At 54.2% G+C, this 17,881-nt stretch overlaps 5 protein-coding genes across 5 annotated transcripts; 3 read left to right on the forward strand and 2 right to left on the reverse strand.

Annotated features, from left to right (window-relative positions):
• Nucleotides 1-680: 680 nt before the first annotated feature.
• VDBG_08975 (conserved hypothetical protein) lies at nucleotides 681-1,328 on the reverse strand (the record flags this gene model as incomplete). Its single annotated transcript, XM_003000434.1, has 1 exon — nucleotides 681-1,328. One exon carries the CDS (start codon nucleotides 1,326-1,328, stop codon nucleotides 681-683), a length of 648 nt encoding a protein of 215 aa, XP_003000480.1.
• Nucleotides 1,329-6,025: 4,697 nt separating this feature from the next.
• VDBG_08976 (conserved hypothetical protein) lies at nucleotides 6,026-7,250 on the reverse strand (the record flags this gene model as incomplete). Its single annotated transcript, XM_003000435.1, has 4 exons — nucleotides 6,026-6,375; nucleotides 6,464-6,664; nucleotides 6,851-6,897; nucleotides 7,084-7,250. The coding sequence occupies 4 exons, from the start codon at nucleotides 7,248-7,250 to the stop codon at nucleotides 6,026-6,028; spliced, it is 765 nt and encodes a 254-aa protein (XP_003000481.1).
• A 2,012-nt stretch (nucleotides 7,251-9,262) lies between these two features.
• Nucleotides 9,263-11,952, forward strand: VDBG_08977 (predicted protein; the record flags this gene model as incomplete). Its single annotated transcript, XM_003000436.1, has 4 exons — nucleotides 9,263-9,464; nucleotides 9,840-10,082; nucleotides 10,479-10,996; nucleotides 11,254-11,952. 4 exons carry the CDS (start codon nucleotides 9,263-9,265, stop codon nucleotides 11,950-11,952), a joined length of 1,662 nt encoding a protein of 553 aa, XP_003000482.1.
• A 1,022-nt stretch (nucleotides 11,953-12,974) lies between these two features.
• VDBG_08978 (predicted protein) lies at nucleotides 12,975-13,915 on the forward strand (the record flags this gene model as incomplete). Its single annotated transcript, XM_003000437.1, has 3 exons — nucleotides 12,975-13,118; nucleotides 13,202-13,524; nucleotides 13,600-13,915. The coding sequence occupies 3 exons, from the start codon at nucleotides 12,975-12,977 to the stop codon at nucleotides 13,913-13,915; spliced, it is 783 nt and encodes a 260-aa protein (XP_003000483.1).
• A 1,624-nt stretch (nucleotides 13,916-15,539) lies between these two features.
• Nucleotides 15,540-17,373, forward strand: VDBG_08979 (conserved hypothetical protein; the record flags this gene model as incomplete). Its single annotated transcript, XM_003000438.1, has 2 exons — nucleotides 15,540-15,945; nucleotides 16,016-17,373. The coding sequence occupies 2 exons, from the start codon at nucleotides 15,540-15,542 to the stop codon at nucleotides 17,371-17,373; spliced, it is 1,764 nt and encodes a 587-aa protein (XP_003000484.1).
• Between the last annotated feature and the right edge of the window lie 508 nt (nucleotides 17,374-17,881).

Consider the following 17,881-nt stretch of genomic DNA (forward strand, 5'->3'; position numbering starts at 1 on the left):
GTCCAGTGTACCATTTTCTGTTGCTCAAGGTTCCTCAGGGACGCTCAGTGATGCTCAGGATTCACACCCTCTCGAGCAGCTCCCTCCGTCCAGCCCCTCCGTCTACCCTGATCATCCCCGATGCTCGATATTTTTCTGTCAACTTGACGCAACCCGGCCGTAGCCCCTTGACCCGAAGCCTCTCATATCGCCCATCAAGGTAGGCTCGTCAGCCTCTCTGCACTCGAGCTATATCGGTCATGTCTTCTCAGTAGACCGAAATGCACGTCCGTCCTCTCGGGTCAAATAGAATTTCGACAGATCTCTCCCTTATCTACCGCGAGCTCCCGCTCCCTCTCTCTCGCACGGCGCTCTGCCTTTTCAAAACCTCAGTGGAAAACCTCGACGACTCGCACAAGACGGAAGAGCCTGGCGCAGTCGAGGCGGACGAGAAGTCTCGACGGTGGAGCTCCAGGAAGGACGCTGGGCTTGCAACTTCGATGGAAAAACAGCTTCGCAAGGAAGACACCAAGTAAACCGACCCGTATACGCCAAGCTGTAGGTAGATTGCATCGTGAGTAGTTGCTCGCATTTGAACCTCCCACCCGATCCAACTTGTGTGTATTGTCACCCCTGCAGAAGGTCACATTGGTTGGGCACATTGAAATGTAGAATTGCACCTATCGGTCAATTCTCATCGGCTACCGAATCATGATAGGAAATGCCCCGGATCGGCCCCAGAGGTGTTCCCTCATGTCCGCTTCCGGTGCAGCCGTAAGCAACCTACAACCATCAATCACGTCCTCATTTTCTTCGTCTCTTTGCTCTGCGACCTCTTTCCCTTCCTGATCCATTGTCCACGTCCAGTACCGAATACCCGATTTCTGACCGACATACGTGTGGCACGGCGTCCAATCCTCTTCGAACCAGACGTGTGCGAGTTGCCATCCAGTTACCTGCGTCTTAATAGTAGACCTGTCGAGCAGGCGAAGCTTGAAGGTATTGCCGGCCTTCTCGTCGACCACAACGTACGTGTCCCTTTCCATGTCGACGAAAACGGGCTCTTGGTTCTCTGCTGCGCCAGCCTGGCTGCTTCCGCTAGCAATAGTCATCAACGCAGTGGCCGCAGCAAGGCTGTCGTATGCAGTTTGGTTCAGGGGAGTGGACACGCTGTTTTCCGAGACCTCAGCCCAATGCTCTATAAACTCGGCCAAGTAGCAATATGCGATTGCCGTAATCTCTCTCAGGTCTTCTGACGGGGGCCATATCTCATCCTTCCTATTCGCCTTTTTCACCGAGTCGGGTTTCTCTGGATGATGCGTCGCACTGACGTACGTCCAGTCGGCCATTGATCGCACGTAGCCATGGCTGGCTACGTGCGTGCCACTTTCGACTTGATTTTGATCCTTATAGCACAGGGTGGCATGTGGACCCTTCGGGTCCTTTTGATATTTGCCATGGATCTTTGTTGTGTTGTGAATGTCGGACCTGGATATTGTGGTCTAGTATCAGTGTTTTGTTCTTTGGAGGTATGTCCCTGGTGAATTTCCTGGGAACTGGTGACATGAGGGTCATCTATATCTTACCTGATGAGGATCTCCTTCGGAAACAGCTTTCTGTCTCTGGCCCAGGCCCGACTGATCCACGATCACACTCACTCCAGAACCTGGAGTCGACTCGACTGCCCTGGAGGCGATTGTAGAGAGCACATATCGAAGGCGATCATTTAGAGATCACGACCTACTTTAGGTTCTTCGCGAAGGACCACTACCAAGCTGTCTGATGGAAGCCCAATGTGACGTCTCGCTGTGCGGGCGCCTTTTCAACTTTGTGAGCCAAAGTGCTCTATCCCGCATCCCAAGTTCAAGGATTCAATGGGAGACAGTCTTTCTGTGGGCGCCGGCGCTGGCGATGGCGAAGGAGAGGTGGCGACAACTATCACCCCTTCAGCAGGTGCTGACTCCTCTCTTGCAGATTGTTGTTGTTGCACCTCTGGTGTCTGTTCTGGGGAAACCATCCCTTCTGTCGTGTTCGTTATGTGTTCGATCATCCTTCCTTTGTTGGCGTTCTTCGCGAAATCGTGGTTGGTCGAAGAGATCCAACGTCGGTAGGTCGAATTCGTAAATGTCTGTGGCGTTGCCCAGGGGGTCAACGTCGTTGGTAATGGGCAGATCCAGAGTGCTAAAGAGCTCCTGGGTTACTGCTGGTTCCGGGGACTGCGCATCTTTGTAGACCGTCGATTCGTCGAAGGTGACGTCTCGAGTGCGGAGCACTTTCTTTAACTGGGGCACCCAAATCCTGTAGATGTTGGTGCTGTCGTATCCGCAGAGGTAGCCAATGTGACTTCTCGGGTCTAGTTTCCTCCTTCCGTTGCTCCTTGTCAGCGCAGCAGTCGTCATCGGGTACGCCTTACAACCGTATCTGCGAAGATGAGAGATGGATGGCGTCTCTGCCGTCATGCCCGACTGCGTTGCGTTCTTCCAACTGTTGAACAAACCTAACGGGGTTTTCCAGCCATTCCTCTCTCTGGGAGTGAGGTTGTGGACATATGCAGAAGCCTGCACAATCTCTGGCCACAGCTCTGTTGGAAGACCTGAGGAGTTCTGCAGGACCCTTGCCCTTGCAAGAAGCACTCCTCCGTTGCGTTCTGCGGTTCCGTTCTGTTGAGGGGCGTATGAGGCTGATCTTTCCAGCAGGATTCCTCGATCTTCGCACCACTCCTCCATCTGCGTGCGTAGAGCGGTGTCAACATCAACCCTGATGACCTTGAGCACTGCCTTATGTACCTGAAAAACAGTTCCCAAAGATGCGATCCACCACCCTCAGCGCTGCAAGACGCAAACTACGTGTGGAAAGACGACTACCAGATAATGTTGGAAAACTCTCGAAGGAAGTTGACATAGCACTACCCGGCAAGCACACTCGAGAACTGTACGACAACCTTTCCTGGATGGATGCTAGCATGCTGGCCCAGCTCAGGACAGGCATGGCGAGACTGAACGCTTCACTGTTCCGAATTAGGGCAGTACCTTCAGCCCAATGCGCATGCGGACGAGCGAGAGAGACGGTGGAGCACTTTCTCCTCCGATGCACACGATGGGCAACACAACGCGCCGAGACACTCATGCGCCCTGGCACACAAAGAGACAACATCTCCTTCCAATTGGGAGGTAAGACGACATCAGATGCTGATGATTGGAAGCCGGAAAAGCATTCCGAGCTACGATTCGCTTTGCGAAGGCCACGGGCCGACTGGAGAACGTGTGATCCCTTGCGGGGGCCCAACACACCGAAATCCCCCTTCTTCTACTAACCGAACTTAACACCCACACCTCGTGTCAATAACAGTAAGAGCCGCTTCAGTCGCCGTAGATAGGACTCTGAACACTTGAAGAATAGCCTTCAAGCAGCTTGCCAATACAATCTAAACCCCACGAGAAACCGGCGGCAAGACAGAAGACGAGAAAGCAAGTGCGGAAAGATGACCTATTATGGGCTTGGGAGATTTGGACAGATTAGAGGAAGCGACCGTGTACAATAGCAAACAGTGCCTTATTGGCTCTAGGTCACCAGGCGTAATAAACGTGTGTGTGTGTGTGTGTAGATGAAGTTGGTAGGATGGCTTGATGGCGTTCTGCACACTAGGAATGTCATCACACAGCCTAGTTATGACGAAAGCAATGGATCTAATACCGGCCGCCCTTGTCTTGTATTTCGGACAAAATGCTCAACAGACTGATGATTCGTATCTGCTCTAGGAGAAGCAAGGACGTTGCGTGCTGGATTTTACATTTCGTTATCAAGTAAAATACGCCGGCAATGAAGGCATACGAGACTTCAGACCTTAATGTGTAAAGAAAATCCTTTCGTTAGTCTCCTTATTCTGACGACACCAGAGCCTTCCATCCCACGTGAAAACTGAGGAGACCAGATGAAAGCATAATAACCCTGGCGGCAGGAGGTGCCTCCCTTGAGGATCGCTTCGTACTTGCAGCCCTCTAGAAACCTTTTCTCGGCCTTGCTATGAGCCTCTTCGTCTAGAAGCATCACACCATTACCGTGCGCCCCATCTGAATGCCGTCGCCAGTCCGCAAAGTCGTCTACAATTGTCGTGTTCCCGGTCCGCTTACATTCCGGACATTCGAAGGACTTCTTCCATCTAGAGTCTTTCTCGTGAGTGCTGTAATGGATGTATAGTCCTTTTGATCTGAAATTTCGATCGCAAAAGAAACAATGAGCGATCCTAGTCGATCCAGATGGGAAGGGGGTTCCAGGTGACGACAAGTCAGATACCACATTTGGAGCGTCTCGTTCGTCGTGGTGAACATGGATATGGGCACTCCAATGCGAAATTCCTTCAATGATACTTGGAGGCCAACCCAGCCTTCAACATTCAGGGCATTCAAAAGGCCTTGCAAACGAGCCATCACGCACGTGAGCCTTCATGTGACGAGTAAGGTTCGGGCGGCGGGCATATGACCCGCAGCCTAAAAGACACCAGCATGTAGAGGCCGATGCCCTGAATCGCGGCGGGGGCTCAGTAGTTGATAGAAGACCTGAAGAATCGTCGAGTTTTGGCGTTTCAGTGTGTTGGAGAGCCTCGTTGGCCAAATGAACCACGTCGGCCGGAAGGTGGCGAAGGTATGCAACGAGTAAACTGGAATAAGTCTCCCATATAGTTGTAGCCAGAGTTTGCGCTTCTGAGAAGTGTTTGAAAACAGAGCTGATAGCCGTAGTACCTAGAATCGGGTAGGATTCTTCTTGAACAAACGTGATCTGGTCCTTCGGGTGGGGCCTTGTGTCGCTGCTTCCAAGGGCCTGTTGCCTGTCAACCTGGTCAAAGTACGTCTTGCGTTTCAACGCCTTTGATTGCTTCTCCAAAAAACGACGAATATAGGTAGCTCGGCTTTGTAACTATTCACGCCAGCCGAATGGTTGATCATGACCGTCGGTTGCTAAGCTAGTGCTGATCGTGCGCAGGTCTTGCCGCTGTTCAAACGCTGCCTTTTCCTCGTTCGTTAGAGTCATGGGAGCATGGCCGTCAACTCTCAGCGAGGCGTTACAAAGAAGTCGGAAAAGAGATTCGTCATCGCCAGCTAATAACCCAAAGGCGAAGTTCGGCAGCTGACCTCGAAGGTGATTAGGCAGATAGCTTTTTCCGAACACCTCAGACGAGTTTTCGAAGACGAAGTTACGCACAGCGGGGGTAAGCATACCTTGAAATTATCAGCTTTTGTCTCGTGTACTCTCGGAATCACGATTGGGCAGTCACTTGCCGTCTAACCGCCCAGCGCTGCCAATGCGCATGGCGTACGGGCGAGGCGGGTCGCGGCACCCTAGAGCCCAGGTGCAGAGGCTCCAAATCTCCCACATACGGTTATACGACATGTTGAAGATAAGATTTTGTTTTATACCTTGCTTCCAGTGAATTGGAAGGTACTTCAGTTCGCCAAGCGTTGGGCTAGGGAGAAGTGCGTTGAGAGACTCGAAGCCAACATCAGACTCAAGACACAGACGATGCAAATGTAACTGAGAACGATATCCTGATGTGGGATGATGAGGTGTTTGTGTGCATAAAAGCCTGGATTGGATAAATTTTAAATACGTACCGATCATCTTGGCTTCGTTTGAGAGCATTCACGTCAACTTTATTGTGTATTATCGTAATTGTGGCAACTAGCCGTTCCGAATTTCCGGTGGGATCCGCTACATTAGCTAGTTCTATTTGCTCGTATCGAATTTCTGTTAGAGCGCCGGGTCTGAATGCACCTATACTGGCAAGAAGGATCATGAAATGAAATGTCAGACGTTCTGTGGGTTTACAGGTCACCACCTCTGGCCTGGCCCATAGCACAGAAAGAATTGCAAGAGCATCTTCGCCAGTGACTTCTTGCTTGTGAAACATTTGGCCACGTGAAAGCCCAAGTTCGTTTGCAAGGTCTTCTCGAATCCACTGTGACCTTGCCCGCAGGCGCGTATTAGCGCTGGCTCTGAGGAAGAGATTAGGATCTCGTGTTCAGCGGGAGATGTTAAGTAGTAAAGATAGTCAGACCTTCGACACTTTCCACACAGAGCCGCTACCTTGCGAGGTATCAGTGAACTTAAGCGAGTAGGAAGAGGTCTTCTCGGGCTCCTCGCGTCGCTTGATTTGTAAGAAGCCACTGTCGAAGTCGCGTACCAAGGCTTTCCAGAGTTCGGTGACAGTGATTGCAGACTCAACTTCTCGGACCCATTCGTACTCCTCGGGGCCCAGAGATGGGCGCAGCTGCATCGAAGTTTTTACATGGTGTCGTAAGAAAGCCCTGAACTTGTCTTCTGCGGAGGGTCGGTTTGCACAGAGGTCCAGCACAATTGTCTCCGGATCAGATGCTGCGCTAGGTCCAACTTTACTGAGAACTATTTTGCAAAACCTTGTAAATCAATTCAAAAGTTAGCATGTCCTCAAATGAATAAGCCCCGATCCTCAAGGTCAAAGCAGTCCTACATGTTCCAGAGCCGGCGGGCATACTTCCTGTACGCCTCCGCCTTTCGGTGTACTTTACGAGAATCTTCGATAGGGTCAGAAGCACATCCTTCCAAGTATTGAAGGGTATCGTCATGGCTCTGTTCGACGAACTCGTCCAGCCAAACGCGGCCACCGGCAAATCGCCAAGGTTCCGCGGGTATTGAGATCGCTGACATCGTTCTGCAAGGTAAAAGGTTCAGCGCGTCCGGATGCCGCTAATAACGGAACAAAAGAGCGATTATTGGAAGGTCTAGGTGTATCGATGTGTGATGGTTATATTACGGCGAAGAAATGAAGATGAGAAGAGGGGGAAAGGGTGAGAGAAGTGACGGCGGCGACGGCTGCGCACTTCCCCCCTCCCCAGACCCTGCCCATGCTGAGTACACAGGGGCATTCTCCAGACTTCAAAATCCCTGATTGAAAGATTCAAGTTGCAGTAGTCATTTTTCGAGATTCGGGGTCCTGGATGCGAGATGGGGGGGTTAAGTAGGCAAAGTCGCATACGAACGGGCTGGGACTAGGCACCGTTAAAGTGGGGGCCTAAACGATTCGTTAACGGTAGGTGACCTGAATCTTAATATTGCCTGAAGGCTCTTAACCATGTGTCAGGCCAACTAGTGCAAGTACAAGAAGATGTTCGTCGCGGGTCTGCCACGTCGGCAGGAAAGTCGGAAACCCTGCTTCCGCTGAATGACAACGACGCCGTGGCGACAGACAAACGCAGTTCTTGCGTCACCCAGGCGCCAACACCACCATCGCTGTCCATGTCGGCCGAGCTGACGCCAGCGGTCGCAACTCCTCCTTGGGCATTCAACCGCAGTATGTCCTGTCGGCCGAGCAGACGGGAAAGCATAGTCTTCCATACCTCGCGAAATTCGTCAACGATCCGGATTTCAAGGGCATGGTTCGCGTCGAAGTGGCCGATGTCAACTGGAAGGACGTGATGGAGAGAATTGACATACCAGACCGTCCCGAATTTCTTGCCGTCCAGTACGCAATACGTCGAAAAGAGATATGTATAACGCGTCACTCAAATCGATATCCATCACTCAAATCCATCACTCAAATCCATCATTCAAATCCATCACTCAAATCCAGCACTCAAATCCATCACTCAAATCAATATTCATCACTCAGATCCATCACTCAAATCCACCACTCAAATTCATATCCATCATTCAAATCAATATTCATCGCTCAAATCCATCACTCAAATCCAGCACTCAAATCCATCACTCAAATCCACCACTCAAATCCACCACTCAAATCCATCACTCAAATCCAAATCCATCACTCAAATCCAAATCCATCACTCAAATCCAAATCCATCACTCAAATCTATCATTGAAGCTCATCATCCGAGTTCATCACCCAACCCAATCACGCAAGCTCAACCCATCACTCAAGCCCGTCACCCGTCACAGTGCAAGACCATGTCTTGACATTGGCTTCTCACTTCCCTCGCACACTCAGACCTATCTCAATCATTATTAGTTATGTCATTAGGCAGCGATTTTCAAATTCGTGGGCGCGAGCCTCCAAATCACTAGGATCGAGCCTTCCTTCTATGCTTTTAGTGTGCACCTTGTTCATGTCAATGGAAGCCTCGACCAAATCGACAGGCAAAGACATCAAGGCTGTCTCGGCAATCGCTGACAAAGCTCTCTGTGTTACAGAAAAATCTTTTCTGGGAATTTATCAGTACAAGAAGGACTTTGAGCGCAAGTTACCTGCATTAGAGAATCTACCTTGGCTCCGAACATCAGAACTAGTAGCAGCGATGCCTTCGTAATGGCTGAGTATCTTCTTCCAATGCGGATTCGCCTCCTTAGTAGTGTCCTTAAGGTTACTGAGTGTTCTGACAAAGGCTGGGCCTGCATGTAGGTGTCAAGCGCATTGCTGGCGTCTCCTCTACCAGTTCTGCCTTGAAGTGTTCCAGTTTGACGCCTCACTCTCATTACTTTTGTAACATGAGACATTAACTGAGCCAGATGAATGTAGGCGCATCTTTGTAGCAAACTTGTGTCTGGACTGTTGGTGATAACTTGGTCCACTTCCTTGAAAGCAGTTTCGATGGAGCGATTGCTATGAATAGCATGTTCTGCTGATGGACAAGCTTGGATCAGCAACATCCATGAGTTGAACGTGCTACGCCCTTCAGTTTTGAGAACATTTCTGTAATCAGGCCAGGTCAAACTTTCAACATATGCGGTTTTGATATATGGGGGTAGTGATTGCACTCCTTCATCGTGGTGACGGAAATATTCGTTATGATTCTCTGGTGATGGGGGATCAAGGCTCATGAGATCATTCCAAGTGGCATACAAGCCTTCATCGGCCATCGTGAAAACTGTCGAGCCAAATATAAATGCATCTGAACATTGTAGGGTTCTTATATATCGTGTGCGTCGTTTGAGACGAAAAGTCAAATCCTAACATCAAAACTGACAGTCTCCACACTGATTGTTGTTGATTCTTGACAACCTGAATTGAGAGATGTTCATTGCTAGAATTTAAAAATCAACTATGAGAACACCGGATGAAACGCGCTACAAGTCACGCGTAGACGTAGCATACTAGACACAGCGCGTGGTGAAACTGGTCAGCCACGCACGCATACAGGGACGCCACTGCAGTAGGCCCAGCATGCCTGATGAGTCGATCTCGTAGTCGCGCGGGCCTGGACGATGACGGTCTATCGCCGGAGCGGGGTGTGCAGGCCAGCGAACGGCGTGCGACGTGCGGCGTGCGATATGCGGGGGCCGCGGCGGGTTGGCCATGGCTATAAAGAAGGCGGCATCAAGCAGGCGGTTCGAAAACCTGCGCGGCGTCATCACGTACTGGCAGCAAGAACACGAAGACTTGTGCTCGGCGTCCACAGCGTACATCGACGGCCTCCAGGAGGAGATCCGCCTCTTCGTCGTTTCGCGTCACCTCATGCTGACTGAAGCAGGCGGGCGCATGAACCAGCAGCGCCTACGTCACTGAAGGCAATGTGTGTTTTTCCATGTGAGACATGAGGGTTGTGCCTGGATTGGTAGATTGCTAATGGATCTATCATTGCAAATAGACTGCCCACTCCTGTGTCACGGCTAGTATTGAATTACGCCCCCGCTCTAGTTGCTGCAACCATTGCTGGTAGCTTAGGCATCAGTCGAGCGGGATCTCTGGCTCGCCGTTGGCTACCAGCAAAATGGCCTATCACTAGCCGGCAGACGTTGGCGCAAATCTAGACACGCGCCCACCTACCAGAAGCCCCGGCACTGTTCGGCCGGGGCTACCAGCAGGCAAGCGCCGTCCTCAGGCTCCTGACAACGCGGCGCCTGCACCGACCTAGCCCGCTTGCTTGCCACAGAAATGTACGCCAAGCTGGCGCTCCTGAGAGGCGAACATAGGTCCTCCCAGCTCCAGTCCTTTCGCTTGCTATTTGTGGCGAACATGTGTTTCTACGATCAAACGTCTGGACGTGCCGCCACTGGCACTGGCGGCAGCGTCTCCGTAGGCACAACGCCAACGCCGAGCTTGCCGTCTCAAATTGATGCTGACCGCACGACTATCGCTCCTCCGGGTCATCGGCGATTATGTGCTGGGCACGTTGGTAAGCGACGGTGAAACGCTGCAGTCGAGGACCGACCGACCGACGACCAACGCGCCAATCCCAGGTCGAGCCTGACTCCACCTGGCCTCCACCTCCTCTGCAGCCAAGACAGTCTATTGTCCTGGCGTCACTTAGCGTGCCATGTCCTCGGGAATCGGACGGGCTAGGCACGAACAGGCATGAAAGTCAGGCACAACCGGGCAAAGCCAGGCACAGGCAAAGCCAGGCGCACAGGCAAAGCCAGGCACACAGGCAAAGCAGGCACACAGGCAAAGCCAGGAACTACCAGGCACGAGCTTGCTGAGCCATCCTTCAGCTGACGATAATACACGGCAACGTCATGACATGGAAAACAGGTCCGGAGAAGTATTGAAACTATCTGACACTAACGCACAGCGCATCACACCCACCCTCGCGCAACGCCAACAGCCAATCACTCCTGCGAGGTCATGGATAGAGGCGTCAGCATGCCACTGTCCAGTGCCTCCAGCGTGGACGGTGCCACCATCGGCTCCTCCGTCGATGGAATGTCCTATTGCCGCATAAGCTTCGCTCGCCTGACCTGCGCCATTGTGCCACAACACGTACTCGACGATCGACGTTTGCGTCGGCCAGTCTCTTCACCAGTGTGTCCAGCCGATGCAGCGTCTGCAGGATGGCCATCAACGGGTCACGATGGGCATGTGGCCCGGGTGGGAAGAACTGCGAGGTTCCGCCCCCCGGAGTATTGTCTCCGCATCCCTCAAGTCTCTCAAGACGAAGAAGTTGGAAGCCAGACGGACAGATACAGCGAGGGTCTCGCGTGCCGTTGGACGGCCGGAGCGACGGCAGATGAGCCATGTGGAAGGGAAGGCGAGGAGGGGGAAGAGGAGGAGGGCGAGCAGTGCGAGAAAATGGGCAGGAGAGGGCGAAAGGTGGGCAGGAGGGCGAAAGGTGGGCAGGAGGGCGAAAGGTGGGCAGGAGGGCGGAAGATGGGCAGGAGAGGACGAGGAAGCCAAAGACAGTGATACAATCAGGCGGGAGATAGCTGCGTAGAACGCTAGATACAGTCACAACGCTACAGTCGCTAGGATAGAAAGCTGGCCACGCTGGGTCGACATCTTATATAGTTTGACAACGGTGCAATGGCAGTTCGATGACAGTGGCCTGCCGTCACAGACACCGGGTATAGCGTCGCACTCACGTCCTCGCGGAGCAGCTGGCCGTCACGGTCTGGACGACGGTCATGGTCGACACCAGCGTCGACACAACCGTGGCGACCACAGTCAGACCCGTAGATGGCACGACCTTGGACGCCATGCTGACCTGGAAGAGCGACGACGACGACGACGACGCCGCCGGGGGCACGCTCGCTTGCGCGCCGGGTGTGGTCTGTCCGTCTAGGGGCGCGCCAGCCGATGGCGTCGATGCGCCCGCCGGAGCTTGCCCGGTTCTGGTCGACGTGTGGCTCGCTGTTGGTGATGCCTGCAACCCTGTGGAGGATGTCGCCGACGCCAGCGATCCCGACCCCGACAACATCGCCCCCGTTGGTGGCGCGCCGTCTGACTCGGGCGCCGATCCTTCCGTGCTCATCCTGGTCATTGCGCTGCTTGAGCCGGGTGTGCTGCCTGAGCCTGGCGCGCTGCTTGAGCCGGGTGTGCTGCCTGAGCCTGGCACGCTGCTCGAGCCAGGTGCGCTGCTCAACGCGACGCGAAAGTCGGTCGTCGTCTGCGTCACCAGCGTCGGCACCGTCGAGACAAACGTCGTCGACGACCGCACGATTGTCGCCAGCGTACTCCGTGTCACCACCGACTCCGACACGCACCCAATCCGGCCGACATTCACCAGTGGCAGGTGGGGGTCGCCGCGGCCTCCGGCGATCGTGGCGTGAGAGCACGTTGGCGGTAATCCCGCGCATTGCCTAGAAACCTGTTAGCGCGGATGTCTGTCGCGTCGCCTGTCCTGGTCGCCTGTCCTGGTCGCCTGTCCTGGGCGCCCGTCTCGGGCGCCCGTCTCGTCGCCCGTCTCGTCCGTCGGGCGCGATCGCTCAGGCGTGACCAGTTGGGCATGCAGGTGCGCCATCCTACCATGTAATGTGTGCATCGCCGCTGGGCGCCCCTGTCGGCACCACAAAGCTGGCGACCCTGCGACCTGAGCAGGGAATGGCCTCGAAGGCATAGCTGACGGGGAGGAAGTCCGGATTGTCGAACTGGAGGGTGGCCCCGCACCGTCGATCCAGCGCGTCCTCCACACTAGAAGCTGCGGTTAGCAACAGCAACAGACCATGCCACCCACACCACGACCACGCCCTACGAGCGAGCAGCATTGCGCCAACGGCCACACCAACAGCATCACTCGCTGCGAGCCGCATCACACCCGGCAACGCTCCACGCGAACGGACCAACGTACTCGGCAGACACCACCGACCGACCGGCCTCGAGGGCGACGACAGGACTTGACATGCAGATGCAGGGGCCGTCGTGCAGGGCCAGCACGCCGGCGTGCACGAGAGGGAAAAGGAGGAGGAACTTCATCGTCTTGGTGGCTGTGGGGGGGCGTCGGTCTTGGACACTGGGTTATCACGCTGCCTTGCGCGTTATGACCGGTTATGAGAAGTGGGAGCATGTCGTGCGCCGCCACGACAGGCGACGGTCGCCCTGCGAGCTAAATAGCGAGGGCAACAGGCGGCCGTCCCATGTTGCATGTTCGTTGTCGGTCATAAGCCAGAGTTGATCATGGGCGAGGCATGTCCCACCATGGATCCGGGACGCAGGCTGCCAATAGCCGGACGTCAATTGCTGGACGTCGGTTGTCAGATGGCAATTGTCAGACGTCAAAGGTGAAATCGCGCACCTCAGCGGATGCGCCAGGTACGGGGTCCTCTGCACCCGATAAGCGCCAGTTGGGTCGGACATGCATTCCCACTACACGCCATTCCCGCCAGACACACACCAACCCCACCAAACACCACAAGACGACGCCTCTCCAAGGCCTGCGTTCTATGACCCCAGCAGGTCGTATAAGACGAAGACATCCATGGTGGCCAGACGTTACGCCGTATGTCTCTCCACCAAACTACGTTGCTAGATCACCGTCAAATGCCAGAGACACCCCCGCTTGACATTCGCATCATGTCCCAGACGAACCACTGGCCGGAGTACATGCATCTCGAAGAGGCCGTCCATCGCGAAGACGATCTTTTTCGGCCACTCCTCACTGAATCCATCAATCTGTGCTCTGTCCCGTCTACCTACTCGCATGATCAGGACGATGTGCTCCTCGATATGGACCCAGACACAGCCGCCCTGTTCCAGTCCGCTCCTGTCGACCTGCCCGACCTGGACTTCAGCCTGCCAACATGTCCGTCCACCCCGGTCAACGTCGTTCCTCCTCCACCGCCCTCCGTGCCGGCTGCCATGGGGACCAGCGGTGGCGCATGCCCCCGGTGTGGGGCCCACCGAAGGTGTGTTGCGACTGCGACTGACAGTCATCCCTGCCTTCGTCCCCTGCTCGCCCAGCTAACCTGATTTAACTCTAGTCAAGCATGGGCAGATGGCAAAGCATGGGTGGACTTCGACACGCGGCTGGCCCGCATGGAGGCTACCATGATCGAGACGGCGTCGGCTGTGGCCCGCATGGAGGCCACCATGAATGAGACGGCCTCGACTTTCCAGAGCCTGTTGCCTCGTGCCTACGGCGCAATGCAGAACCTGATCGACATTACCATTTTGTTTGACGAGAACATGGAGAAGCTGAAGCAGTCCTTGGGCTTGTTCACGCGAGGCATTGTCGAGCATTTCTTTGGGGACGCGACCTTGACTGACGCGGAGACGTTCGCTTCATGTGATCCCTAGCCCTTGCAGCCAGGACGGCCAGGACACGGGAGGCCGTCTCAGGGAGGGGCTGCGGATAGACCAACGGGTGGGTTGAGGCGTTGCTAGCCAGGCTGGGTAGGCCACCTAAGTTGATATTGAGCTTCTCGCATTGAACCCCCACAATCGTGATGGGCGCTCCATGATTGGTCTCTGATTCGAACGGTGATGAACTTGTGATGAGCCAATGGCCAGCGATCTGCCATTGTGTCACCCTGTGGCCCCCCAACGCACTCGTTGGTGCGAACACGGACAGGGTGGGCACAACGGCGGACGACGTCCTCGTAGTCCTTGCCGGCTGTTGGACGCTTGAGCTCCCCCGAGCCTTTGACACACGACGTCAGGGTCAACTGTCCTCCCACTTCAATGTCTGTCCTTTCGGCGCACTCACGCGATGCTCGCGAAAACGCTGTTGTTTGTCTTGACTTTGGTCCTCTCATGCTTAGTTCGCGTCATCCAGAAGAGCAGGCCGGAGTGGATTGCTATCGTGCTTCTTGCATTCATGACTCTCACACCCGTCGCCATCATCGCTATCCACTGCTACCGATGTCCGTACGTCATCTTTGCCGTACGATATTTCACTAACGTCTTGTCAGCAAGCACCGTACTGCCAGCCGGACGCGATCTTTACTTCACGCGATGAATACACACGATCAAAGGACAACTTCAATGCGCTGTGTAGGTATTGCATTCCTCCTGGGGTGCCATGCTGCGACGCAGCGATCAATCTACCCGCATGTCACTCTACACTTCACTACTTCATCCGTACATCAAGCGTCCAAACGGACCGGCCGATTCGTCGCCACACCAGCCTTTCGGATCACGATATTCATTCAGTCATAACGGCCCCGTCGTCGCGACGCAGGCGCATGGGCAGAGTACCGCGACGAGGAAGTATAGCTATCGCGTCGGCTGGACCGACGTGACCGCGGTTCTTCATATGGTCTGTTGTGGTCCAGCAGCATACTCTTGTCTTTGTCCAGACTAGCGTGCATCAGCCGCTGTTGTAACCAGCTTGTCAATGTACTCACAACTTTGCCATTGCATAGGCAACAGCGAGCGCAACCGTCATCTTTCCAAGGGCCATGATGTGTTGAGTCCACGTATCTAGTCGTGATGCACGCCTTTCTTGCGTAAGCGTAAGCGTAGGCGTAAGCGGAAGCGTAGGCTACTTGTCTGTTGGCGCGAATGTGTTGGCGCATGAAGTGCTTTGGGAATAATGGCGGATGCGCTTATATGTCGACGTCGCGAGGCAGACACCAGCCTTCTTAATGCAACATCAGGCGCAGCCAAGGAACCAGCGCTTCGAACATAGTCACAAGCCACTCGAAGATCTGTATTGAAAGTTGGTCGCGTGATGTGGGTTTTGGTCAGCCAGGTTGCTTTTGTGGGGCGAAATGCAATGTCACTTTTCAAACTTCAGATTGACGATCCTGTTGCGGCATGCGTCCACGCCTGGTCTGGGGTCTTTCTCCCACGGCGACACGTTCATCGCAGCCCATTTATACCCATGTAATCTTCGATAAAGTATAGTACAGCAGCACAACATGGTTTGCATCTCGTGCTGCCTCGTCCACTTCATCGGTATTGTTCCATCGTAGGCGTCATGACAGATTCTCTGGACCGACACGTGGTTGGCGTCGTCTGGGTGCACCCGTCGCTAGTCCAACGTCCATTACCAGGGGATCCACATCATTGGGGGAAGACTGAAGACCCTCGTGATGTCGAAAAGCTCGTCAACTATCTCAACGACGTCGGAGCAGACAGTGTTCGGTTGCGTGCCGCCGAGTTCCAGGTTTGGGGCCGCATCACGAGGGAGGCCCTGAAGCAACTCACCGCGTCTTTACAAGTGTCCGAATCTGCGCTCCGGGAGACCATTATCAGCGGGAAGCATCTATATCTACGTGACGATCTTTCTATACAATGCTTCGGCAACGGTCACCTCCTGGACGTCGCGGCCACTTGGTCTAGCAACGAATGCTGGCCCGTTCGTCTGCACTGCTTTGATCTCGGTCTGAAACCCGCCCCAGAAATCGCGCTCCTCCCTTACTCGAGTGAGAACCGTGGTCTAATCAGTCACAGACCCTACTCAGCTCCAACGGTACTACGAAAAGCTGGCAAGCCAAGCATGCCTGGGCCTCGCCCCTACTGATGGCGAGATTTGCCGGCATGTGTTAAAATATTGGCACTTGGGGAAACCCCTTCTCCGCAAAGCCTGGGAGGCCCAGATTCGGACCAAGCCAAAACGCAAATGTTTGGCCGCTTTGTTTGGACACTGTGCTACAGTCGACGCATTGGTCAAGTTAGTTCCTTTTGAGGGTCTGTGGCCAGAGCTGAAGCTAGGGAACTGGCAGAAGATCAGTGCGGCCCGTTGTGACGAGATGGTGGCGATGTACCTCATTCGGATGCATCAAGTATGGGAAGATATTCTCAGAGGCGGGACACACCTACCACCGCTCCTCGACCTGCAATCTGTCAGGCTGCTACAAGGCAGAGCACCATGCGCCAGCACTGACGACCGCGATTTCATCCGGATTAAGATGAGCAACGGCGAGTTGTTCCCCCACGTCACAGACTCGGCAGAGAGAGATGTCATTCTGGGGAATATATTGAAGGTCCGAGGAATCATCTGCAGCTTTGAGCTGTTCGACGGAAACATGAAATATCTGTCTATTGGCGCTAAAATCCTCAAGACAATCTTCACGCTGTCCATGACTGACAAGGCCACCGAGCTAGCTGATCGCACTGAAACCAGTATATCATACGATCCACCACGGTGCTTCGGCGAGATTCGGGCTGAGCGTCCGACCCTGTACAGTTCGCTTCGCGAGCTCTGGGATGATGCGCAGCCGCCGGTCTCAGAATGCGAAGAAGGTGTTTATACTCGCCTGACCGGTCCACCGTGCGCCGAGGCGGCCTTCCTGGGCTTGATTCTACCCACGCTACGACACTTTCCTCGGTTGAGTCGCGAAGCTCCTCTTTCAAATGTGGGCAGCAACGCAATCGCGGCACGCGTCGATGATGCCTTTGTGCAAGCGCTTTGCCGCCGCGCTGATATATTAGGCTTTCGTCACAGCATAATCGACCAAAGTAGAATTAATTCACCATCTCAGTGGAGCGGCATCATGGCGGTTAATCAGCGGTCTATGAGTACGCCGGCGAATTGGCGATACGGCAAGCCGTCTCTCGTGACTTTGTTGGCCCTACAACGTGACGGGTTCTGGGTTGCCAACCCGCCTGTAGGTTCTACAAAGAAAAGTCTTGCACCATCTTTTGTCTTCCAAGACTTGATCGCCTCTTTCTTCGGCACCTTGCGATGGGGCGTCGATGACCGCGCGCCGCCGATGCACGTGAGCCTGGACAGTTACGTACGCCCCCGCAGTGCTGGACCACGGTATCGTAATGAGAGCCGTTCTCCCACTGTTAACCTTTATTTCTAATGAAATGCTAATCAGGTCCGATTCCTCCACATCTTATGACGTGGAGATGTCGGATTTCTCATTATTCCAACACGGACACGCTTCGTCATCTCGAGGTAGAGATTCGAGATACCTCACAGCGCCGCCGCCACAGAGACAAGCGGCTTCGCCACTCCGATCTCAGAGGTGACGAAAGAGATCTTGCTGCTGGGAGGCTATCCAAGCACAGGCGCTCTTCGTCATCCGAGGTAGAGATTCGAGATACCTCACAGCGCCACCGCCACAGAGACAAGCGGCTTCGCCACTCCGATCTCAGAGGTGACGAAAGAGATCTTGCTGCTTGGAGGCTATCCAAGCACAGGCGCTCTTCGTCATCCGAGGTAGAGATTCGAGATACCTCACAGCGTCACCGCCACAGAGACAAGCGGCTTCGCCACTCCGATCTCAGAGGTGACGAAAGAGATCTTGCTGCTTGGAGGCTATCCAAGCACAGGCGCTCTTCGTCATCCGAGGTAGAGATTCGAGATAC

Source organism: Verticillium alfalfae, genomic scaffold (genome assembly GCF_000150825.1).
Source record: "Verticillium alfalfae VaMs.102 supercont1.14 genomic scaffold, whole genome shotgun sequence".
NCBI classification, from domain to species: Eukaryota; Fungi; Ascomycota; class Sordariomycetes; order Glomerellales; family Plectosphaerellaceae; genus Verticillium; species Verticillium alfalfae.